The sequence below is a fragment of the Pezoporus occidentalis genome, unplaced genomic scaffold (genome assembly GCF_034315485.1).
Source record: "Pezoporus occidentalis ecotype Australia unplaced genomic scaffold, CSIRO_AGI_Poc_V1 ctg290, whole genome shotgun sequence".
Taxonomy (NCBI): domain Eukaryota; kingdom Metazoa; phylum Chordata; class Aves; order Psittaciformes; family Psittacidae; genus Pezoporus; species Pezoporus occidentalis.
The window spans coordinates 1-23765 of record NW_026914830.1 but is presented as its reverse complement, the minus strand read 5'-3'; the positions used below and the strand labels follow the sequence as shown (position 1 = coordinate 23765).

General features: G+C 55.2%; 3 protein-coding genes across 5 annotated transcripts; 2 read left to right on the top strand and 1 right to left on the bottom strand.

The window, feature by feature from the left end:
- Nucleotides 1-1129: 1129 nt before the first annotated feature.
- CLDN19 (claudin 19) lies at nt 1130-5749 on the top strand. Its single transcript, XM_062626318.1, has 5 exons — nt 1130-1407; nt 3047-3211; nt 3425-3512; nt 3927-4073; nt 5351-5749. Exons 1-5 carry the CDS (start codon nt 1182-1184, stop codon nt 5400-5402), a joined length of 678 nt encoding a protein of 225 aa, XP_062482302.1. The 5' UTR covers nt 1130-1181; the 3' UTR covers nt 5403-5749.
- A 3655-nt stretch (nt 5750-9404) lies between these two features.
- Nucleotides 9405-11502, top strand: LOC134167552 (claudin-16-like). Its single transcript, XM_062626319.1, is given in 5 exon segments — nt 9405-9553; nt 9615-9792; nt 10387-10551; nt 10667-10858; nt 11347-11502. Coding segments are annotated over 5 exon segments (756 nt in total). The 5' UTR covers nt 9405-9424; the 3' UTR covers nt 11439-11502.
- Nucleotides 11503-13905: 2403 nt separating this feature from the next.
- On the bottom strand, nt 13906-23759 carry YBX1 (Y-box binding protein 1). Of its 3 annotated transcripts, none has more exons than XM_062626322.1 (8): nt 23497-23759; nt 23004-23067; nt 19372-19405; nt 17235-17324; nt 16735-17037; nt 16095-16177; nt 15722-15999; nt 13906-14285 (listed from the first exon to the last, which is right to left on the bottom strand). In XM_062626322.1, the coding sequence occupies exons 1-7, from the start codon at nt 23654-23656 to the stop codon at nt 15753-15755; spliced, it is 981 nt and encodes a 326-aa protein (XP_062482306.1). In that variant the 5' UTR covers nt 23657-23759; the 3' UTR covers nt 13906-14285; nt 15722-15752. The 3 variants fall into 3 exon arrangements, with proteins under 3 accessions (XP_062482306.1, XP_062482307.1, XP_062482308.1); XM_062626323.1 differs by having other exon boundaries at nt 13906-14280; XM_062626324.1 differs by having other exon boundaries at nt 15722-15987.
- Between the last annotated feature and the right edge of the window lie 6 nt (nt 23760-23765).

Sequence of the window (23765 nt, the reverse complement as noted above, 5' to 3'; positions counted from 1 at the left end):
ACCATAACCATCCCGGGAATGTGAGTAAATGCATCCTGCCCCACGCACCGCAGCCCGGCACCCCCATAACACATGGAGAGGGCGCAGGGCAGGTCCTGGGGGGTGTCGGGGTGAGGGGGGGGGGGTTGAGGGTTTCTCCAGGATGGAGCCATGATCCCGGTGGTCATTCCCAAGCATCCCGGTGCCCGACCCCGGCCGGGCGAGCGCGTGAGCTGACTGCTGATGAGGCCGCTGTGGTTAACGATTGCCAGGTCCTGGGGCTGCCACCGGCTCGGTGTCACTGGGGTGGGGACACGTGTGTGCACCCCACATCCACCCCGTGTCCCCCCCACATCCACCCCGTGTCCCCCCCACATCAATGGCCGCTGTTGTTGGTGCTGCGGTGGCGGTCCCGGATCCCCCTGTGGAGAGGCGAGGGTCAGGGCTGGCAATGGGGGGGGGCCGTGACCCCATTCCCTGCTCCCAAGCCAAATTCCTGGAGCCACCCCCAGGGTTGGAAGGGGGATCTGGGCCCAGGGCAGGGTGCATGGGGCATGGGTGGGGGCTCCCTGGGGGAACCCCCATTTTCGCATCTCCACTGCTCTTTGGGGGTTCCCCCCCCAACTCTCCTCCCCAAGGCCCAATTCTCCCCCAGATCTCATCTTCCCCTCCAGTACCCAAATCCCCTCAAGCCCCAAATCACCACCCCCCTGTGTCACCAAATCTCCCTTCTCCAGGCCCTAAATCCTCCCCCCACCATCCCATTCTTCTGCTACCCAAATCCCCCCAGATCCCCCCTTCCCCCCCGCCATGTCCCCCAATGTCCCCCAGGACCCAAATCCCCCCTCCCAGAACTCAAATTTCCCCCCACCAAGCCCCAAACCCTGTCCTTGTGACCCAAATTTCCTCCCCCCAGGCCTCTGCTCTTCCCCCCTGGTACCCAAATCCCCCCCCCCGCCCCCAGCACCCAAATTCCGTTCCCCCCCCCCTCCCCACAAGCCCGAAATCACTTCCTCAACCCCCAAATCTCACCCCCTCCTCTCCCCAAGCCCCAAATGTCCACCCCATAGGACCCATCACCCCAGCCCCCTCCTCCCCTTTATCACCCCCCCCCTCCCCGCCCCGTCCATGTCGTCGGTGCCAGGGGGCGTGCTCGCTGCGCCGGTGCCGGAGCGCTGCGGGTCAGGCTCGACGCGACGGCGATGGGCGGCGGCGGGGCTCGGGAGCTGGCCGGGTACCTGCTGGCGCTGGCAGGGTGGGTATCGGCGCTGGCGGCCGCGGTGCTGCCGCAGTGGAGGCAGAGCTCGTACGCCGGGGACGCCATCATCACGGCCGTGGGGCTGCACGAGGGGCTCTGGATGAGCTGCGCCGCGCAGAGCACCGGGCAGGTCCAGTGCCGCCTGCACGACTCGCTGCTCTCCCTCGACGGTGCGTACGGGGCGGGCGGATGGGGATGAGCTGCCCTTGAGCCCCAACATGGGTTCGATACCCACCCCCCCCCCCAATAGGTCCCCATTGGGTTGGACCCCCCCCCGTGTGAGTTTGAGCATCCCCAGTATGGGTTTGAGCCCCTGGATGGGTTTAACACCTGCCCCCAGTGTGGGTTTGGGCTCCTCTATGAGGTTGACACACTCCCCATCCCATATAGGTCTAAATCCCTCTTTGGGTTGGACCCCCCCCCCGTGAGTCTGAGCATCCCCAAATATGGGGGGAGGCAGCCCCAGATGGGTTTGTTATTCCCCCCCCCCCATGGGTCCGAAGCTGTCTTTGGGTTGGACGCCCCCTCTGTGAGTCTGAGCATCCCATGGGTTTAACACCCTGCCCCCAGTGTGGGTTTGGGCTCCTCTATGAGGTTGACGCACTCCCCATCCCATATAGGTCTAAATCCCTCTTTGGGTTGGACCCCCCCCCCCCCCCCCCGTGAGTCTGAGCATCCCCAATATAGGTTTGAGCCCCTGGATGGGTTTAACACCTGCCCCCAGTGTGGGTTTGAGCCCCTCTATGGGTTTGACACCCCCATATATAAGCCTGAACCCTGCCTTGGGTTTGACCATCCCTCTGGGAGTTTGACCACCCCCCTTCCATGAGTTTGAGCCCCTATATGGGTTTAACACCCCCCACATATATAGGTCTGAACCCCTGTTTGGGTTTGACCACCCCCAAAAGGGTCTGAGCCCCTCTATGAATTTGAACTGTCCCTCCCATGGGTTTGAAACCACTCTATGGGTTTGACATCCCCCCCTTCCATGGGTCTGAAACCCTCTATGGGTTTGACATCCCCCCTTCCATGGGTCTGAAACCCTCTATGGGTTTGACATCCCCCCTTCCATGGGTCTGAAACCCTCTATGGGTTTGACATCCCCCCTTCCATGGGTCTGAAACCCTCTATGGGTTTGACATCCCCCCTTCCATGGGTCTGAAACCCTCTATGGATTTGACATCCCCCCTTCCATGGGTCTGAACCCCTCTATGGATTTGACATCCCCCCTTCCATGGGTCTGAACCCCTCTACGGTTTTGACACCCCTCAATGGGTCCATGCCCCCTCCACTTTTGAGGCCTCTCCATGAGGCTCTCCTGACCCCTCCAGTGTTCTGAGCCCTTGTACAACCCTTCCCATGGCTCTGAGCCCCCCTAAACGCCCCTCAGCCCCTCTCAAAAGGCTCTGACCCCCCTTTACTCCTCCTCTCACCTGTGCCACAATGTGGGTCCAGGCTCCCCACCTCCACCCCGTGGGTCTGAGCCCTCTTGTCCCTATGGCTTTGAGCCCCTTTGTGTGCCTGAGACTCCCCCAGCCCCTATGGGTTTGAGCTCCAGGGTGGGCATCACATCTGGGGACCCACAGTGCACACAGGGTGGCTCTGGCGAGGATGAGTGTGGCAGGAGGAAGGTCGGGAGCAGCACTGGGAGCGGTGCCCTGGGCTGGGGAAGGGGTGACACTGGAGCCACACAGCGAGGGCAGGGTTAAGGACAGGTTCATCCCCAGCGTGGGATGAGGTGACCTTGCTTTGGAGACCTGCTGGGGCCGAAAGCACCCGGTGAAGGGCTTCCCCTCCCGCCCCTTGCAGTTCACATCCAGACCTCCCGCGCTCTCATGGTGATTTCTCTCCTCCTGGGCTTCTTCGGCATCATCGTGAGCGTGGTGGGCATGAAATGCACCAAGGTTGGTGAGGAGGACCCCATAACCAAGAGCCGCATCGCTGTCACTGGAGGTGTCCTCTTCATCCTCGCGGGTAAGGCAGCTCCAAGCCCTGGCACCTCTCTGATGCTGAGCACCTCAAAGGCCTTTTAGAAGCTGTTTGATGGGGGGAGAGGTTTGGTGATGGGCTGGGTGTTGCTGATGTTCGAGGTTGAAGTTGTCCCTGCTCACTGCAGGGTGGGGGGGTGGATTAGGAGACCTTTAATGGTCCCTTCTGACCCAAACCATTCCATGATCCTATATCCAGGTCTGTGCACGTTGGCTGCTGTGTCCTTGTACGCAACGCGGGTGACTTATGAGTTCTTTAGAGAGAGCAGCGTCCCCATCAACGCCAGGTGAGAGCCCAGCTGGGGGATGCTCTTTGTCTGAATCCCATCTTACCCCTGCACTTCCCATAGGATCTTCCTGTGCCATCTGTTTATAGGCAGATGTGCCACCCGGGGTGGGACCTATGGCACCCCACTGCTGCCATGGTGCAGGAGGTGTCCCCAGTACTAAAGCTTTGGTTGGTACCACCACTGACTTAGTGCGGGGACAAAGCAAGAGAAGTTTCAGCCCAAGGCAGGATTAAAGCATAGGGAAACTCACATCTGGATCCATCCGACGTGAAAGGATGGGGATGGCCACAGAGAAGAAGACCCAACATCCTCCTTGACGTCGCCCATAGCCCTGTCAGGGCTCTGAGCATCCTTGTGTCCATCACCTGCATCTCTGCCACGCTCCCCCCCCCACCTTCTCTCTTGCTGCAGGTACGAGTTCGGCTCAGCTCTGTTCATCGGCTGGGGAGCCACCGGCCTCATGATGCTGGGGGGCTCCCTCCTGTGCTGCTCCTGCCCCCCCAAGGAGCGGCGAGGACAGCGCAGCTACCGGCAGTCCCAGCCTTCCACAGCGCGGGAGTACGTCTGATCCCTCACCCTGCCTCCCAAAGCCAGGCGAGACCCCGGCGCTCCCACCCCGCTGGTCCCTGGATGCTCCAGGAGACCTTTCCTCCTCCTCATCTTCCAGGTTTCAGCACCTTTCCTAGGATCCCAGCCTGGTTTGGGTTGATGGGGCCTTAAAGCTCATCCATTCCCAACCCCTGCCACGGGCAGGGACCCCTTCCCCTAGAGCAGCTTGCTCCAAGCCCCTGTGTCCAACCTGGCCTTGAACACTGCCAGGGATGGGGCAGCCACTTCTCTTCAACCATTTGCAGCTCCATGCCCTCAAATAGGGATTTTTAGGGCACAGGCTCCATCCAAGGGCTGTCACCCCCAGCAACCTGGGGGGGGGGGAACAGGACCATTTCCATGTGTCACATGGGTGCAGCAGCGATGCCGATGCTGCAGGGGTGATGCCATGACCCCCCAACACCACCACCACCACCCCCCTCCTCCTGCATCCCATTTTCAGGAGCAAACAAGGAGCTTGGTTTTCCTGGGATGAAGCTGCTGTCCAAGCCCACCAGATGAGCTCAACCTGAGGCTCGAGCATCCCACGCGCCCAGCAGAGGGATGCTTTCGGGGTGCAAAGCGTTGCCCTCCCTCACTGCTCCCCGAAACCAGCATTTCTTGTACTGATTATTAATACTTGACTGGAGCCCGGGTGCTGGTGCTCTGCCAGCTGAAACCTGCCCTGCCCCTTACTGCTCACCAGGCACAAGTATGTGGCCTTGTTAAGTGGAAGAACAAACGGCGTCGGGCAAATTAAAGCAGGCAAAAAGGGGGGCTCCGGTTCCACCCCTCAATCCTCTCCCCCCGGTGCCTCCATCCCTCCATGTGCTGCTTGTGCTGTGCCAGCTAACCTGCAGGGAAAGCAGTGGAAGGGATCCAAAGAACCTGATTATCTGTTGGGTTTTTTAATGGCGACTTTATTTTTTAACCCCAATTAGATGAAGCCGCTGATTGGTTGGGTTTGGTTTGATTCGGGTCGGTTTGCTCTGTTTTATGGCGGTTTATTCCACGGTTTCGTTTGGTTTGCTCTGTTTTAGGGGGTGGGGTTTGTTCTATTTTATTCCATTTTGTTTTATCCCATTTTACTGTATTTTATTGGAGCTCCCTCTGTTTTATGCCCATGCACTGCTTGGGGTCGTGGTCCATGCTGGAGGGGAGGTGATGCTACTTTCACCCATGGATGGGGAGGGTGATTTCTCTCTCTCACATGGGACTAACCACCCTCTTTCTCTTTTAAATCGCAGACCCCCTGTAAAAATGCCTTCTTCACCCATCAGGGGAGAGCAGTGCTTATAGTCTGTCTTCACCCATCAGGTGCTTGGTTGGCTGAACCCAACTTATGGGGTTCCCCTCCAAAAATACACCCCCAAAAGCTACTGCAGTGAGGATTGAAAATGAACCCTCGTGCTTTGAAACACATCCCCCCCCCCCCCAAATCTATCAAAAAAGGTGTTTTTATACCAAGAAAACAGCGTGGTGTAGAAGAATGGGTTTATTCTTTGAATCCAAAATCCCATTAAGTTTCCAATGGGATGCATGGCCGTGGGAATGGGACCGGTTGGGGTTTTTAAATGCATTTTTTTTTTGCTGATTGTTTGTACTAAAACTGGTGACTCTGGTATTAAAATATTTCCAATCATGGGCATCGGTCTCAAATCATCTCTTTGTTCTTTCCCCTTCCAAATCTGGGCCTGTCTCTCACAAGTGACCCCGTTGCTGGGTGGAAGCAGCTTCTGCAGCACTGCCCAGGCAGGGCCATGAACATTGGTTTCCCTCCTGGGCCGATGCTGGTTAAATACTTCGGGTCTTTTGCCATGTGTTGCTCTCAAAAGGAGGGAATTTGGCCTTTAAAAGGGCTTAATTTAAGGCTAAACCCATGGCAATCCCAATACCTTGCGCTTGGTCCCTCTGCGGGGCTCTTCCCAAGGCCGAAAGCCACCAGCATCCTCCTCTGATGGACCCTCAGAGCTGGGCTCTCCCTTCCTGTCTCCCGTTTTCCATGGATCCAGAGCTGGCTTGTGCCTAATGGAGCATTTTGCTCGTTTGAGCTGATTCTTGCTTTCCCCATGGAGAGGCAGGATCCCGCTCAGCGATGCTGTGCCTGGTTTGCCTCGAGGGACAATGCTTCCCAATGGGGCTCCTGCACAGCCACTGCCTTGTGTCAGCATCCTCATCCTGCCCACGATGCATAGTCCACATATACAGCCCGTCCCACCTCAAGAGAGCAGGAATTTGGGGTGGTCGGTGCCTCCCGTGACATCTCCCCGGGTCACCCGAGGTTCTCCTTAGGGAGGGATGCTCGGGCTCAAGCACAGAAGAGCGGGGAGGGAGGGGGGGAATAGCTGAGCTGTGATAATGTGCTCGGGGGTATAAAGGCCCCCACTGTCCTCTGGACAATCCCTCGTGTGTCTGCACAGGGCAAAGCGGGATGGACGATGGGAACAGGCCGCCGGGCTCGCTGCGGGACGTGGGCTCTGCCTCCCTCCGCATCGCATCTTGCGACAACAGAGTTTTCCACCCCTCGGTACGCTCCTATTTAATAGGACCAGCGTGATGGGTAACGTTTAGGTGCCTGCTCATCCCTCTTGCGTGCATCCAAACCCCTGCGAAATAACACTAATAGGTGAAATTCCCACTAAATGAGGGAAAACACCCCATCCCAAAGACAAAATCATGGCAAACGTCACCACAACACTGAAATTCCATGTAAATAACAGTGTGGGGAAAACCCCAAATCACCTTGTTTCTTCACAAGTGATTAAATGCATTAAAACCATGCACAAATCCATCTCGGTGCCTGTTGTATTGATGTCTCTGTGGCAGCACTGCCCTGCATCCTGCTTGCACGCACAGGGGCCTTTCTCACACCTCGGAGCCACGGCTGGTTTAATTCAATGGTGCTTTTATGAAGTTTTCTCTCTTTTTACTCATTTTTACCCCCTGCCCTGCCCCGATGGCATCTGCAGGGTCCTCTCCACCTCCGTGAGACGGTCCCATCAAAGAAAACATCTTTCTTCCTTCATTTTTGGGGTGAAAACACAAAGATTCAGGTCTCCCTGTGGGGACTCTGATTTTCACCTTCATTAACCAGGGAAACAATCTTCATTATTCAATGGATCTGCCCCTCTCCCTGAATCTTTTCAAACACACACCCCCCCCCGAAAGAAAAGGTTTCAGCTGTGAACGGAGAGCTCAGATTTGAGCTGCACTAAACTGACTGTTGAGATGGGCAGACAAGGAGAATAAACCTATTCCATAGGTGTCACCGGGACACGCCGCTGCTGGCTCCTGTTGCTTGGGATCATGCCTTGGATGTCCAAGTCCTGCGAGTTCTTGAGTAACTGGTGGCAAATGAAGGAGCACAAACCCTCCCGGATGCTTTCAGCACTAATTCATCGCTGCGTGCTGAAGTGTTGGACCTGCCGTGTGCCAAAATCCCGGCACAACAGGATAACCCAGCATCACACACTTTGCCAAGAGCCCGGTGCGCTGCCAAAGCCCCGCAGCCCGGGTGCTGCAGGGGATTATCCAGAGGGAAAACAACCCGAACCTAACAACCCAAGTGCATCTCTTCAATAGAACCCATGAAACGGGGCCATGGGGGTGTGTGTTTGCCATGGCTCCAGGGGATGAGGGCGCAGCGATGCCTGGGCATGGCTGAGCCCAAGGATGCTCGGAGGGGGCAAGAAAGGGAGAGGAAGCGATTTGATTTTAGGGCCACCCCTCTGACATTCCCTGGGGTCCCAACACATCCTGCTCCCCCCAGGCAGGAACTGAAAGGTCTCATTAAAGAAGTGGGGATATTCACACAGTCGTCCCCCCTTGGGGAATGCTCCCAGCAGGTTCCCAGTTTTCCCCACGTGGTGTTCCTTGGGGAGGTTCCGTTGCCAACCTATCGCTGTGCTATCCGTGGAGCTCACAGCCATGGAAACACCTTAAATAGCCCAGCACCGCCTCGGCCAGGGGCTGCATTGCCCTGCTCCGTCCTGGGTCAGGATCGAACCCCATCAGCACTGGAAAGCCTTCAAGACACAGCCCCAGCCCTTGGCAACAGGGAGCTCTCGCCATTGATCCCACCCCAGCAAGGATGAGCCCGTGGTGAAGATAACGCTCCCCCCTCAAGCCCCCTCTTAGTGAGAACTCTATTTCTCTTCCTGTCTCTGTCTTTTCTTCCTTCTCTCTCTTTCCTTCTTCCTTTCCTTGTTTTTTCTTTCCTAGTTTTTCCTTGTTTTTCCTTTCCCTTTCCTTTCCTATCCTTTCCCTCCCCTCCCCTTCCCTCCCCTTCCCTTCCATTTCCCTTCCCTTCCCTCCTTTGCCTTCCCTTCCCTTCTTTTCCCTTTGCTCCTTTGCCTTCCCTTCCCTTCCCTTCCCTCCTTTGCCTTCCCTTCCCTTTCCTTCTTTCCCCTTCCCTCCTTTGCCTTCCCTTCCCTTTCCTTCTTTTCCCTTCCCTCCTTTGCCTTCCCTTCCCTTCTGTTCCCTTCCCTCCTTTGCCTTCCCTTCCCTTCTGTTCCCTTCCCTTCCCTCCTTTGCCTTCCCTTCCCTTCATTTCCCTTCCCTCCTTTGCATTCCCTTCCCTTCCCTCCCCTTCCTTTCCATTCCCTTCCCTCCCCTTATCTTCGTTTCCATTCCATTCCCTTCCCTTCTCTCCTTTGCCTTCCCTCCCCTTCCTTTCACTCTTTTGCTTTCCCTTCCCTTCCTTTCCCCTCCCTTCCCTCCCTTGCCTTCCCTCCCCTTCCTTTCACTCTTTTGCCTTCCCTTCCCTTTCCTTCCCTTCCTTTCCTTCCCCTTCCCTCCCCATTTCCTTCCCTTCCTTTCACTCCTTTGCCTTTCCTTCCCTTACAAATACAGAAGACAAGCCAGGCAAGGCAGGTGATATGCCCACCAAATCCCATGGCTGCAGGGATGGAGGCACCAAGGGGACTTCAGGATACGCATGCTCAGACCCCAGGTTATGACCACAGTAGTTGCTGGACAAGGGCTTCCAGCAGCACTCAATTCCAAAAGGGCAAATACTAATGGCTGGCAACTTTAGATGGTCTTTGCAGAAGAGAGGACATCTAGAGAGCAACCCAATGCGGGTACACCTCCAGTGCAAAGTTAATGCATCCCTGCAGGCCTTGTCTCCACGAAACCTGGGGGCCCTGCCTCATTAAGGGCATCAGAGCATCTTGGCAGCACTGAGGACCACGAGATGGGGCCCAGCTAACTCCTAGGGATCCAGAGGACACCCTGCCCTAGGCGGCCCTTTGCTCTTGGTGGACTTGGGAAGCGGCCGGAGCAGCGGTGATGGACGTCCCTGTGCCCTTGCAGGTGACCCCATGAACGCAGCCCTGCAGGTGACAGCGTTCGGTCTTGCTCTTCTCTCAACCCTCTTCCTGCTCCTGGCCACGTGCACTGACTGCTGGATGGTGAACGCTGACGACAGCTTGGAGGTGAGCAGAGCAACCGCTCTATGGGTAGCACCTGGGTGCCTTGACACCCATGGGTGACATCCCCACGTCTCCCCAGGCTTGGAAAGGGGACAAGGTGGGATAAACCCATTGTTTTTTTCCATGGGGCTTTGTGACTTTCTCCTGCTTCCAGGTGAGCCACAAATGCCGGGGGCTCTGGAGGGAGTGTGTCACCAACATGCAGGACGGGGTCAGGACCTGTGACCAGTATGACTCCATCCTGGCTGACCATCCGGGTAAGTGCCACGGCCTGGAGGCCTTCCTTTAAGTTCAGAGCTAAGAGTTTCCCCTCTTCCCTCTTCAAGAGGATCCTCATTGCAAAGGGCTCACCTCCACCAGTCGGTGATGCAGGACCAGGGCTTCTCCTGGCCTCCTGCTCCAGCAGCAGGGCTTTGTAGGCAGAAGTCCCCTTGCTCACAGCCGTGGTGTCACCCAGGCCACCTCTCCTACTTTTCACCCCTCTGTTCTCATTTGGTGTTTTAAACATCAACCTGGGGGTAAAACCAGTCTGGGCAGCAGCATCCCCTGCCCAAGCCTATACAAGGCGGTCTCGAGGCCGCATCCCGGTGCAGATTGGTGCACCTTAAGTTACTTGGGCTCTTGAGCTGGTCTAATAATGAGCTCACTAAGTCCTGTTGCAGGGTTGCTGGTGAGCTCCTTGCCTATGGCAATGGCAGACATGGGGTTGGTGAGTCCCACTGTAGCTATCTCCTATGGACACGGCCATGCAGAGCTGGGTCTAGCAGGGACACGGGGAGCAACCTGGAGCTGGGACACCAGTCCCTGTGACCATCCCTCAGTCTCCTGTGTTTTTCCCCTTGCTTACCCAGTGAAGATCGTGGTGACACGGACCCTGCTGATCACAGCAGACCTCCTGGCTGGCCTGGCTTTGGCCATGCTGCTCCTCGGGCTGGATTGCATCAAGTTCCTCAAGGAAGATCCCGGTGTCAAACTGAAGATGCGCTACGGGGCCAGCGGCATCCTCGGCGTTGGGAGTGCGTGGCTGGAGCGCTCGGGGGGGGGGCAAATGGACCTCGTGTCCCATGGGCACCCCTTCAGAGGGGTCTTGGGGAGCACGAGGGGGTTCTCAAGCAGCCCCCTTCCTCTCAGGCATCCTGGGTCTGGTGGGCTCCGTGTGGTACGCGGTGGATGTCTACGTGGAGAGGGCCATGCTGGTGTCGCACAACGTGTTCCTGGGAGTCCACTACGACTTCGGGTGGTCGTGCTGGCTGGGCATGGCTGGCTCCATGGGCTGTCTCGTAGCATCGGTGCTGCTGGCCTGCTGCCTCTGTGCCTGCACAGGTCAGTCTGCCCCATTCCATCCCATCCCACCCCATCCAGTAGCCTCCTGCCCTGCCCATGGGTGAAGGACCAGCTCAGGGGTGCAGCCAAACCAAGGGGAACCCCTTTGGTCCAGCCCATGCGCCCTGGCTGGGTCATGCCAAGGACCCCAGCTGGGTCCCGTAAGGGTACAGAGGAGGTGCAGAAATGCTCCTTCCACATCACTGGGACCTCAAGGTCCTGAGGAAGGTGCATTGGTGCCTACCCAAAGCAGTGGCTGTGATGCAGCTACATCACTGTGCCCAGTCAAAGCCTTGCGCTGGTGGCCACATGGATGTGGCCAGTGGAAACCTGGCATCACCATCACAGACATGGGGCAGGTGATGCCTCACCAGATGTTACCTCCAGCCCTCACGCTTGGTCCCTCTCTTGCCATGTCCCCAGCACTGCAGCACCCCAGGGTCCCTGCTATTGCCAACCATGCCATAACCCCACCTCTCTCCCAGCAGATCCCAGCAGCCCCCAGCAACCCCAGAGGACTCCCCAGCCCCGGGTCCGAACGGCCACGAGCAAGATGTACGCCATGGACTCCCGTGTGTGATGGGCAGCAGCACCTCCTGCTCCCAGCACCACTGGGGGATGCTCTCCCCCTCCAAGCTGACCACATTAAAGCACCATCTTCTCTACTGGGACATGTCTGCAGCTGGGTTAAGGCTCCAACGGCAGGAGTTGTGCGAGCTACAGCATCAGCAGCTGCAGGAGTCACCCACAGAGGAGGCTGTTTTCCATAGAGTCCCAGCCTGGTTTGGGTTGAAGGAACCTTAAAGCCCATCCATTTCCAACCCCTGCCACAGGCAGGGACCCCTTCCACTAGAGCAGCTTGCTCCAAGCCCCTGTGTCCAACCTGGCCTTGAACACTGCCAGGGATGGGGCAGCCACAGCTTCTCTGGGCACCCTGTGCCAGTGCCTCAGCACCCTCCCAGGGAAGAGCTTCTGCCTAAGAGCTCATCTCAGTCTCCCCTCTGGCAGGTTAAAGCCATTCCCCTTGGCCTGTCCCTACATCCCTTGTCCCAAGCCCCTCTCCAGCTTTCCTGCAGCCCCTTCAGGCACTGGAGCTGCTCTCAGGTCTCCCCTTCAGGAGCCTTCTCTTCTCCAGGCTGCCCCAGCCCAGCTCTCTCAGCCTGGCTCCAGAGCAGAGCTGCTCCAGCCCTCGCAGCATCTCCATGGCCTCCTCTGGCCTCGCTCCAGCAGCTCCACGTCCCTCTTGTGCTGCTGCCCCAGAGCTGGATCAGGGCTGCAGGGGGGTCTCCCCAGAGCACAGCAGAGGGGCAGGATCCCCTCCCTGAGCTGCTGCTCACACTCTGGGGGTGCAGCCCAGCACACGGGGGGGTTCTGGGCTCAAGCGCTCACTGAAGCCAGGTCATGGGGAGCCTCTCATTGACCACCACCCCCAGGTCCATCCCAGGCTCCTGTTGTTCCCCCACTTCCAGACAGGTTTCATGCAAACAAACCCCAGAAACGTGCTGCTTTAAGGAAAGATGTCCCCGGATTCCCTGGGGATGCCTCTGGGACACAGAAGCCAATGGAGCTCTTCCCATCCCTCCAAAACTCAGCCCGTGCTCTGGAGGCATTCAGTGGAAAGCCAGCTCTGCACAGAGCAACACTGACTCCACGTGGCCCTGGGTCAGGCAGGCACCAGCGCTGCTGCAAACACCCCTGAGCTCAAGGGTTTGAGAGCTGGGAAGGGCAAAGAGCCCAGAGCAGTTGGGAAAGGGGTTGGGCACTGGGGGAACGCTGCAGGGGATCAAGCTGAAGCCCATTGGAGCTGCTCTACCACCGAAGTTGGGTTTTATGGCCACACGGAAAGGGAATTCTGTTTTCTACATGAACTATAAACCCTCACTTGCAAAACACTGCAAAAATCAAGCCAGAGCCCCCAAACCCCCCCCAACCAGCCCCCAATTGCTGATTTTGTCCTTATTCCCCTACTTCTCACCTCGAGGTTAGCACAGAGAAGCTGTGGCACCGCAGGGAAGCAGCTTTGTGACTTCAAGAACAAGCCCTCAGCTGGACCAGGGCCCTGCAATGAAGGGGGGCAGAGGAGACCCACAGCAGTGCTGCTGTGGCCTGGGCTTGCTGCACAACACTGGTACCTCCAATCCAACAGCTCAGGGACCTGGAGAAAAGGATGCGGTCACTAAAGCTGTGTGATGGGGATGAAGAACATGACCGAGAGCTGGCTGGGAATGGCAGGGTCTGGTCCAAAGGATCGGCACGGTGCAGGCAGAAGGGGGCCGGAAGGTTTTTAAGTCACAAAATCCCAGCCTGGTTTGGGCTGGAAGGGACCTTAAAGCTTCTCCAGCTCCAACCCCTGCCACAGGCAGGGACCCCTTCCACTGGAGCAGCTTGCTCCAAGCCCCTGTGTCCAACCTGCCCTTGAGCACTGCCAGGGATGGGGCAGCCACAGCTTCTCTGGGCACCCTGTGCCAGCACCTCAGCACCCTCCCAGGGAAGAGCTTCTGCCTAAGAGCTCATCTCAGTCTCCCCTCTGGCAGGTTAAAGCCATTCCCCTTGGCCTGTCCCTACATCCCTTGTCCCAAGCCCCTCTCCAGCTTTCCTGCAGCCCCTTCAGGCACTGGAGCTGCTCTAAGGTCTCCCCTTGGCACCCCCCTCACCACTGGGAGCTCCTCCACAGCCCTCCTGTTCTTACCAGCAGCTTCCAGCTGGTGTTGAGGAGCCGTGGGGCTGGGCAAGGCTGAGCCAGCAGTGACCAGAAGCAGCAGCCCTGGCATTGGTGGGGCAGCCCCAGAGGCATTCCGCAGTGAGGCACAGCTCTGCTTTGTGCTCCATCACCACCAGTGTGAGCAGGCACCAGGGCTGGACCCCCTGCACCGACACCAAACCCCTTCCCACCCAGCACCTCAACTACTTTGTAATGATTTTTGTGTTTCACCCCTCAGCCTGTGTGCTCAAGAACTAAAGCAGTCCTTTCCCATCCCCAAGACCCTTTATGAACACTCAAACCCTGTCACAGGAACGAGGGTTTTAAAAGGACCATGTGCACCAGGTAATTCTTTAAGACCTTTATTAACAGATGCTTGCAGTTTGACTTGAAAAAATCAGGTGTATATTTCATACAAATTAAAAATGAGGTTCTTAAAAATCTCAACTTGACCAGATATGAAACAATTTAAAAACCTTTAAAGGTATATTGAGAAAAAACAGACTTTTAAAAAACGTGTTTATCGTTTCCAAAAGGAGACTTCTTTAGGTAAAAATAATAAAAACCCCATGCTGCATAGACAATGCAGATAGTTCGAGTAATCTGGTCAACAGCAAAAAGCAAGCACTTAAGGTCTTCAGTTCCAATTCTTTTGTTCATTTCTTATTGCTGGAATTTCATTTTCTTTTCTTCTTCATTTCTTAAGTCTTTTCTTTGATGACTAAACTGAAAAAGAGGAAGAAAAGGACCATCAGACCCGTGCCAGGGGTCACACGGATGCTCTGTGCACCAAGACTGACCTGGGAGCACAAATCCTCACTGAGCCACCTCTCACACACAAGAAACCCTCCCCAGCTGCACCTGCTGCCCTCAGCCCACCCCAGGGACCAAACCAGGTGCCTTCCACACAAAACCAACCCAAAAGGACTCCAGAAAGGGAAGAGGAACCCCATCACACCCATCCCCTCCAGGGCAGAGCTGCTCCCATTGGGTTCTGCACACACACAGAGCTCAGGCAGGAGGACAGGGAGTATCTTGGGAAGGTGATGGACGAGCAGATCTACCCACACTTAACAGAGGCAGCCGTGGTAAGCCACTGCCCAGACCACAGGAACCACAACCAGCCAATACTATCAATAGACAGAGCAACCAAAAGGTCCCTGTGGCGTTTCTCTGAAGCTTGTGACATGAAGAACGCGTTCACCATGAAGATGGACACCAGGATCAAACCAGGGCTCGTGCCCAGCACACAGAGAACACCACAGCAAGGCCTGAACCCGTTATGTGAATCCATCAGCACTCCAGCCCCTCAGCCCTCACAGAGAGGTCTGTGGCTGCTGGCACCAAACTCTGCCCAGCTCCTGCACTCCCTGCTCATCCCACTAACAGGATGGGTCCCACCTGAACCCAGATGTGCCCTTCTGTTTGCCAGCCCTCCGAGGCAACAAGTGAGGAGTGAGACACAACAGAGTGGGATATGAACACTGGCGAGAGGAAATACAGAGAAAGAGAGAAGAAGAACAGGCAAGGAAGGTGCCAGAACAAGTAGAAAGAGTCCAAGCAACGAAAACATTCCCAAATCAGCAGAGCTGCCCACCAGAAGACAGCTCAGACCATCAGAGCAAGAGTCGGATCATAACCCATCTACCTCACAACTAAATCCACCTTTCACATCCGTGCCATCCTCCCCAGTGGCAAAGCCACCGGTACCACAGCGCTTCAAACAGGTGCCCCGCACACTCCACAGGAAAGTGGCCAATCTCTGCCAGGTTTTCCAGCACTTCCTTGGGAACTTCGCATCAGCTTCCTACCCACCAGTGCTGACAGTACTTAACACCACCTGCTTCACCTTGGGGACTGAGTGACGAGGGCTCAGGCACCCACAGGACAGAATAAACCCCTGTCCCCACCTCTCCCGGCTTTGCCACTCCACCAGCCCCACCTCAGCGACTATTTCTGGGTGGACAACAGCAGCTCCGAGCATCACCTACTGAGCCACAGCCAACAGGAGCTACCCCACGGCAGTGACTCCAGCAACACCCATTAAAGCTTGCTCACCGAGGCCTCCCCACCTCATGAGGATCGGCCCCGCAGCCCAGCTCTGCAGCGCCAAGAGCAGGGGAGGGCCGGTGATGCTCCGGAGGCACCGCACGCACACGCACCCGGATGATGGTAGAGGTGGAAAGCCGGTGTTTACTCAGCCCCGCCCTGCTCGGCCTCGGGAGCGGACGTGTTCTCAGCTGGTGGTTCGGCTGCCTTCGTCTCTTTGCCATCTTGTGGTTTAGGGTTCTCCGGGCGTCTGCGTCGGTAGTTGAAGTTACGGCGGTACCGACGTTGAGGTGGTTGCTGACTTTGGGTCTCGTCCCCTTGGTTCTCTTTATCTTCTTCGTTCCCGTCCTCTCTAGGCTGTCTCTGACGAGGAGGACCCCTGAAAGTCAAGCTAGGCTTTAACAGTGCAGCATCTGACCATCGCCATGTTCTGTCTCTGTTGCTAAAAGGGAGGGTTAAAAGGGAAGAAGTTGATCTGCAGCATACCTGCGAAATCGTGGTCTATAACCTCGGTACATGTTCTGCCTGACTGGTCTGCCTTGTTCTCCTGCACCCTGGTTGTCAGCACCCTGGAAGACATTCAGCAACAAACCACCTTAGCCACCTGCAAAAGTGTGTTAAGGCTACAACTAGTCAAGCTGTGAGGAAGAGGTAGATATAGATGAGACCCTTGGTGACATGGGTTAGTGGTGGCCTTGGCAGCGCTGGGGAACTGTTGGGCTTGATGATCTTAAAGGTCTTTTCCAGCCCTTTTGATTCTATGGCTGTGAGAGGGCTGGCAAGTTAAGCCCAAGGCACATAAGGTGGGCAGCGGTCCTAGGGCACAGCAGCACACATAGAACGAATCACAGAACAGTTTGGGTGAGAAAGGACCTTAAGATGCTCTAGCTCCAAGCCCCAATATGACGTAGAAGTTGTTCTCCTCACGTTAATCATATAGTAAGTTAACCCAAATCCAAACTGCTTTTTAAACTGTGACATTAAGACCTTCAGTTCATTGGCTGCTGCAATCCAAAACCCGCTGCAACCTCTTCATCTTGCTCCCAAACCTCACCCTAACCATTCCCTGCACAACAAGAAGCAGCAGCCCAGCACCCAGCGTAGCCTCCCTCTCAAGCAGAGTTACCTCCACCATCTCTCCCTGCACGGGAGGGTTGGAATACTGTGGTCGACGCCCGTAGGGCCTACGCATGTAGTAAGGTGGGTACCGCCGCCTGCGATAGGGACGGCGTTGCTGGGCTTGACCTTCTGGTATGTTCTCTGCTCCTTCGTTCTTTTCCCCACTCTCACTGTTCTGGTAGTTCTGCTGGTAGTTGCGTGGAGGACCCCTGCGACGTGGGTATCGTCTGTAATGGTTACGGTCTGCTGCGTATTTGCTGCCTTGCACTGGGACTCCACCAGGACCGGTAACGTTTGCTGCCTCCGCGCCCTGCAGAGCGGGGATGGTGTTAGGGGCACAGGCACATCAATCCCTGTGTCATTTAGCACCCAGTAAGGATTTATAACCCCACTGGAAAGCAATGAAAACTCATTCACCTCCTTGGGTGTCATCAGGCATCAGCTCAGCCCCAGGGACCTCACACCAGCTTTTCCACGCACCCACCAACACCCAAGAGTCACATTTACCTTCTCTCCTTCAACCACATCAAACTCCACGGTCTCTCCATCTCCTACGCTGCGGAGGTACTTCCTGGGGTTATTCTTCTTTATGGCAGTCTAACAACAAAACATTGCACAATTACACTTACAGCACAGCACTACTTCGTACTCTCCCTTTTATTTTAACATTAAGGAATTTGAGTATTAGTATCTTAGGAGAAAGACCAGTTGAGCTGCTGTGAAAATCCAGGAAGCCATAAAATGTACCTGCAGTACTACAGCTGTGGCCTATCTGTAACATGGAGCAGCTTTACCATGCACTGCAAACAACTGTCAACACGCTGTCTGCTAGCTGGAAAAGCAGTCTGAAAACAAACCCTCGCCCCCCATACACACCGGCCATAGCATCCCTAACCAGAGCTCAGATGAAAAGCCCCCAGAGCAGCTACACATCCCTCTGAAGCACACACACAAACCTACCCGCCCTTCCAGCTGCACACTCAGACTCCCAGTCCCCACCAGCTCCCACACCACCACATCGTGCAGCGGCCATCGATGGCCAGAACTCAAGAGATTTCCTCCTCCAAGGCTTCCAATACCACCACTTCAGCCACAGTATTTACCAATCGATCACAAGTTTACTCCTGCTGTGTATGCTGCACCAAGGATTAGCCCTCCCAAGGTGTCAGCACCAGACAAGCCTTTGTGTCGGTGCCTGCATGAGAAATGACAGTACCAGAAAACACTGACTTTTCTGTGCTATTCAGCAGTGGATTAAGTTTCTGACAGATGAGTTAATGCTCGATGTGCACAGCTCAGCCACATCCTGCTTATCAAACACTTTGAACAGTAACACGAGTGTAACAACTTCACAAAAAATCACCAGCAACACCATCTGAGGAGGTTTTTCCCCCTCAATGGGATCAAATCCATGGCAAAACATGCCCACAGGTCTCAGCCTATAAAGCAGTGATTTTAAGGGAAAGCCTTATTCCAACAGCTCTTCATGAGACCCCAGCCCCATGATGCAGATGGGGAAAAAGCACAAACAGACCAATTTTGTTTCAGATTAGACCCCCGAAACTGGTTTGCAATGAAAATTCTGACACACATCGCTGCCAAACCATGCTTTCAGAAACACAGGCAGCAGCTACATGACAAGTCCTGAGAGCTGACTTGTAAGTCAAGGTCATTTACAGGTTACTCTACTTGCAAACTGAGTAATGAGGTCTGACAGCTTTCCTTCGGGGTGTGTATTCCTGCCTCAGAACATCCAGACACAGCACAGCCACTTGGCCCTTCTCCACTGCCCATTACAGAATAACCTTTCATAAACAAACGCCTCTACATTTTAATCACAGGTAATTTAGATGTGGCCCAAGCAAGAAGCCAAGAGCTGGCAAAACCAAACTCGAGTCAAACGCTTTCCGGGGTTCCTTTTCCCTCTCTTTGTGTTTACAACAGGGGCCATGTATCCCTAACTTAAAACAAAAGAACAACCCATGGACTCCAGCCATAACCCACACTCCCCATGGCACTCCTGTGGGCTGCTTCACAACAGGAGAGCCCAAGAGAGAAAGGGTAGAAAAGCACAGTGCTTACACACAGCCTTACAACTCAGAGGACTAAGCTAAAATCAACCTGCTGCATGGAATAAGCCATGGGTGTGGTGCTCACTCTGGTCTAGCTTCCAGAGATTACAAGCTCACTGGAAGTTACATCTATTAAAGCATGCACAGGCTTCCACTGAAAGCCTGGAGCAATAAATCTTGCACAAGTTTTGCTTAGAAGAAACAACAAACCCAAGACGTCTTCAGTGGCACTTCATTTTGATCACAGCACAACTAATTTCTCTCCTTGCTGCATGCTTTTCATTTATCTATTTCCACATCCTTACCTAACAGGTATTTGAATCCACAAAGCAACTTACCCCAAGCCAACAGCATACAAGGTAGCAGCCTGCTCAACCCACCTATCTCACCTCCTGTGACAGCTGTACATGGACATACACAGCCCCTGGTCACAAGCAGGCTCTGCTTGTGACCCAGTAGTAAGAAACAGTTTCTGTTCAAGTAACAGCTCTTGGAAAACACAGGCTCCTTCACAACTTCAAGCCTACCCCCAGAGGACACACAGCAAGTTTCAGAGGTAACAAGGATCTTACCTGATGGACAAACACATCTTCCTTGGTGTCATTCCTGCAAGACAACAGGAAATTGAAATTCATGTAGGAAATGCACAGTAAATTAAGAATTCAGTTGTTTGGGGTGGGGACAAAACATGGATCTCTCAAGACACCTAGCTTTCAGCATCTGCCTTGCTCCTCCAACCTGCTCTCAACTAGTTCCCTACCAGCTTACTGCTTGAAGTAAACAGACTGTAACATAGCTATACGTGTTGTATGTTCAGAGCACACACACAGGTCCAGTAAGTCACGTATAGAAGCATTCTTCCTCTCTTTTGCACACCCCCTCTATCCTTCACACCCCTCTCATGGACATGTTTGAAGAAGGAAGAACTCCTGAGAGTGAGCAGCCTTTGAAACAGGCTGTATCACCACTCAAGCCTTGTGTGATGAATCCAGAGCTCCAGCCTCTCCACCTCAACATTCCCTTCCTTCAAGGAGCAACCCCTAAAGGCTCCAGGGTGAGCCAAGCTGCACTGGTGAGCAGAGAGGGAAGAGCTTGGCTTTCCCAAGAAAACAGCTCATGTCTCTACCTACAAGGATCCAAAAGCATCCCTCAGCGTGAGCATGACAGAGCTCCCACAACTTCCATGCTGAGGCTGGACAAACACAACACGGCACCAGCTGAAGTCAGGAGAGTTTCTGTTCTGCACTTCAATGCTACAGCAGAAAGAGCCTCCACGCTGTGAGGGCTCCTAACAGACCCACAGCCCTGCACCAGGCTCGCACCCTACAACAGCACCTTGCTGTGGTGTTGGCTTCTTCAGTCAATGCAAGGGTTTGAATCCACAGCAGAGCAGCTTTTATTTCCTACAATGACTGCTTGAGGACACTGCAAAGCAGGCTTGTGTGGAGCTGTGCTCAGAGCTGCAGAGCTTGCAGGTATGGAGAACAGAAGAAGGGATTTTGTTGTATTTCCTTAAGGTGAAGCCAGGTGTTTCTCACAGTTGGCTTTAAAACAGGAAGACTCTTCCAAAAACTCAGACCAAGCTATGGCTGTTCTGTCAGACAGCACCAGCAGAATTAAGTCACTCTGTCCCCTCATGGACCAGATGCTTACAAGCCTCAAAGGTTACTGGGAAAATGGTAGCCAAAAGGGCACAAAGCAGAGCCAGTCTGATCATCATAAAAGAGCATCCAGAAGCTCTCGCAAAGCCTGAACCTAAATACTTTCCTCTTCACAACACAAGGTCTTTTACCAGATGCCCCAAAAGCTCAACAGCTTCCCAAGAGCCCAGTAACAGGCTTTCAATAGAGTGCTGAACACCTTCCTTCACTTGGTTAAAAAGTGGTAGTAAGTTCTTGTGGTCGTGCTCTGCACACGAGGACACCCTACATACTTTCCCAAGGGTGATTTTGAGCAATCCCACTGGATGCTTGTTCCCAAAGTCCTTTGGAAAAGCAGGTTTAGATCTTTGGAAAAGCTGGAGGTTTAGATCAACACATGACTCAGTTGCACAGACAGAGCTCAAGGTGTACACACAGATAAAACACACTGATCAGTTTGCAAGCCCAGCACCACCCAAGACGCTTCCTGACGCACTTTTCCATCTAGACACAGCAAGCACAGGGCCACCTGGGTGGTGCAAATGCAATAATCACTTTCTCAAAGCAAGTTTGAGATGGTACAAAAGAAGCCCCATTCTCCAGGCCTAAAAAGCCATTCAGCTCATGCTTCCACTAAATGGCTATCTCTGCAACCTCCTAATCCATAAAAATAAAGGAATCAAAGCAACACAAGTCAAGCAAACACCACCTTAAGTCCAGCAGAACACTAACTAGGAAGCCAGACCCCACACGCAGCTCAAGTCATGGCAAGAGGGCCTGCACAGGCATTTGTTACTTTGACAACTGTGACAAACAACTGACAGACACTCAGAATCCAAACTCCTATTGAGTTTGATTCAGAAACACACAGAACAGAACCACACTTGCAACATGAAAAGAACACAGGAAATGCTTGAGACTGACGTGCACCTTCATCAAAGCTAAACTTTAGTTCCAAAGCTCATTTGAGCTGCAAGCAGGCCCAGCTAAAGCTCCCCTCACAGAAGCCAGAGAGATTCCAGAGTTGAGGAAATGTCTTCCAGATCCGTTCCCAGGCTGTGACTCTAATCTCTTGATAACATGATGGGTTTCTCATTAAAAATGGCAACCTCAGGGATTAAACAGCTGCCAAATGAATGAGTGGGGAAGCCACTCGGATGTCTTCACTCCTGCTGCTGCCTCCTCACTTGACTCACATCACTGAGCTGTGCCACTACTGAGGGAAACAGGAAAAAAGCCTTCCCTGGAGGGAGGGTTTGCGGCCTGTGACTTTACACGTGCTTACAACAGCCCAAGCAGCTTAAAGCACTGATGACTACAGGACACTTAACATGGAAACGCTACATGAAGAATGCAAACTGGGCAGAGAGTGGAGTTCTGAGTGTTGCAGGCATGAAACCCATTAAGGAGCTTGGCAGACAGTTAAGACTGGGTCATAAGGTAACAGACAGTTACAAAAAGGCAGTACTGAAGCAAACCTAAATAAAAGGCCAAATATAAAGCACCACTACATACTCTAGGGAAACCTTAGAGCAGCTCCACTGCCTAAAGGGGCTGCAGGAAAGCTGGAGAGGGGCTTGGGACAAGGGCCTGTAGGGACAGACCAAGGGGAATGGCTTTAACCTGCCAGAGGGGAGGCTGAGATGAGCTCTTAGGCAGAAGCTCTTCCCTGCGAGGGTGCTGAGGTGCTGGCACAGGGTGCCCAGAGAAGCTGTGGCTGCCCCATCCCTGGCAGTGTTCAAGGCCGGGTTGGACACAGGGGCTTGGAGCAAGCTGCTCCAGTGGAAGGGGTCCCTGTCCGTGGCAGGGGTTGAAGCTGGGTGAGCTTTAAGGTCCCTTCCAACACAAACCAGGCTGGGATTCTATAATTCCCCTGAAGATGGATTCCCCAAGTCCTTCAGGCAAATTCTGATACTGTGGGGTTGAAGCACCACATGGTTAAGGGGAAGAGCTCCTTGGAATGTGGCCTCTGCAGAACAAGCCACAGGGAGACCTCCAGAGCTACCCAGTACCCGAACTGCCTTGCAGAGCAGTTCCAGGACTCCTCTAGTGCTGCACACCCTCACCAATACCTGTGTTAAGCACTTATACAACTCCTTAAGTGCCCCAGTTTTGCTTTCAAACCAACTACTGTCACAGAAACACCCTTCTGGGCACTTGTGTCCTGAGAGCCCCTTAAAAGGCTCCGGTCTTGTGATATAAAACAACCTGGATTTTGCTGCTCTCCCCATGCACTCTGGGTCTCCTCAGGAGAGCGGGCTTTTAACTACACCAAGCGCTCACCTCCTATTTTCTGACACTGATGGACTGAACCTCACGCAGGAGCTTACACAAACACCTCTGCGTATGCCAACAGCCGGCCTTTAATACCCAAACCCGACCAAACCAAGCCCCTCGAAAACCGCCCTGAAAAGGCATCACTTCACCACCACAACCGCGACCACCACAATAAACGCATCGAGCCCGTGAGGCCGCAGCACTCAGGAGCACCGGCACCGGGGTAGGCCCCAGTGTCACGGAGAAGTGACAGAGCCCGCTCCCCTCCCCGCGGGCCGCCCCCTCACCTGTTGATGAAGCCGTAACCGTTCCTCACGTTGAACCATTTGACAGTGCCCAAAACCTTCGTTGCTGGGGAAAGGGAGGAAGAGGAGAAGGGAGGAAGAGGAGAAGAAGAGGCGGCGGCGTCAGGGCGGCACGTGGCGGGGCGGCGCGCACAAAGGCCCCGCGTGGCGGACATCTTGGGGCCTCCCCGCCCCCACCCCCCCCCCCCCCCCGCCGGCACGCGGGGCCCGGCGGCGCGCGCGGCGGGAGGAGGAGGAGGAGGAGGAGGAGGAAGGCGTTGGGAGCCCCAACGGCCGCGCGCGCGCGCGCCCCCGCCGCCGCCGCCTCCTCCTCCTCCTCCCGCCGCGCGCGCGCGCGCCGCCCCTCAGCGATGGCGGGCCCGGCGTGTGAGGGAAGGGAAGGGAAGGGGGGGGCGGTTGTGCTCGCGCCGCCGCTTCCCCCCCCCCTCCCCACCTCCTCCTCCTCATCAACCGCCCCCCGTCCCCGTCCCCTCACCGATGACCTTCTTGTCCCCGCCGGCGGGAGGAGCCGCCGAGGCCAGGCCGCTGCCCCCGTTCCCGGTACCGCCGTTAGGTTTGGAGTCGGCGGTGGCGGCGGGAGGGGCCGCCGCGGGGACGGGGGCGGCGGGCGGCTGGGTCTCGGCCTCGCTGCTCATGGCGGCGGCTGCTCGGTGCGGACGGTGGTGGTGACCGGCTGTTAGCGCCGCCTCCCGCGGTGTGATGGTGACTGCGGCCGGCCGTGGGGGGGGGGGGGGGGGGCTGCTC

What these genes read in the sequence shown, in the direction of transcription:
- CLDN19 (XM_062626318.1), top strand. Translation starts at nt 1,182, where the DNA reads ATGGGCGGCGGCGGGGCTCGGGAGCTGGCCGGGTACCTGCTGGCGCTG. An exon ending in TGTCCTCTTCATCCTCGCGG is followed by an intron (nt 3,212 to 3,424) that starts GTAAGGCAGCTC and finishes TCCTATATCCAG; the next exon opens with GTCTGTGCACGTTGGCTGCT. An exon ending in AGCGTCCCCATCAACGCCAG is followed by an intron (nt 3,513 to 3,926) that starts GTGAGAGCCCAG and finishes CTCTTGCTGCAG; the next exon opens with GTACGAGTTCGGCTCAGCTC.
- YBX1 (XM_062626322.1), bottom strand. Translation starts at nt 23,656, where the DNA reads ATGAGCAGCGAGGCCGAGACCCAGCCGCCCGCCGCCCCCGTCCCCGCG. An exon ending in CGGGGACAAGAAGGTCATCG is followed by an intron (nt 23,068 to 23,496) that starts GTGAGGGGACGG and finishes CCCTTTCCCCAG; the next exon opens with CAACGAAGGTTTTGGGCACT. An exon ending in GGTTACGGCTTCATCAACAG is followed by an intron (nt 19,406 to 23,003) that starts GTGAGGGGGCGG and finishes GTTGTCTTGCAG; the next exon opens with GAATGACACCAAGGAAGATG.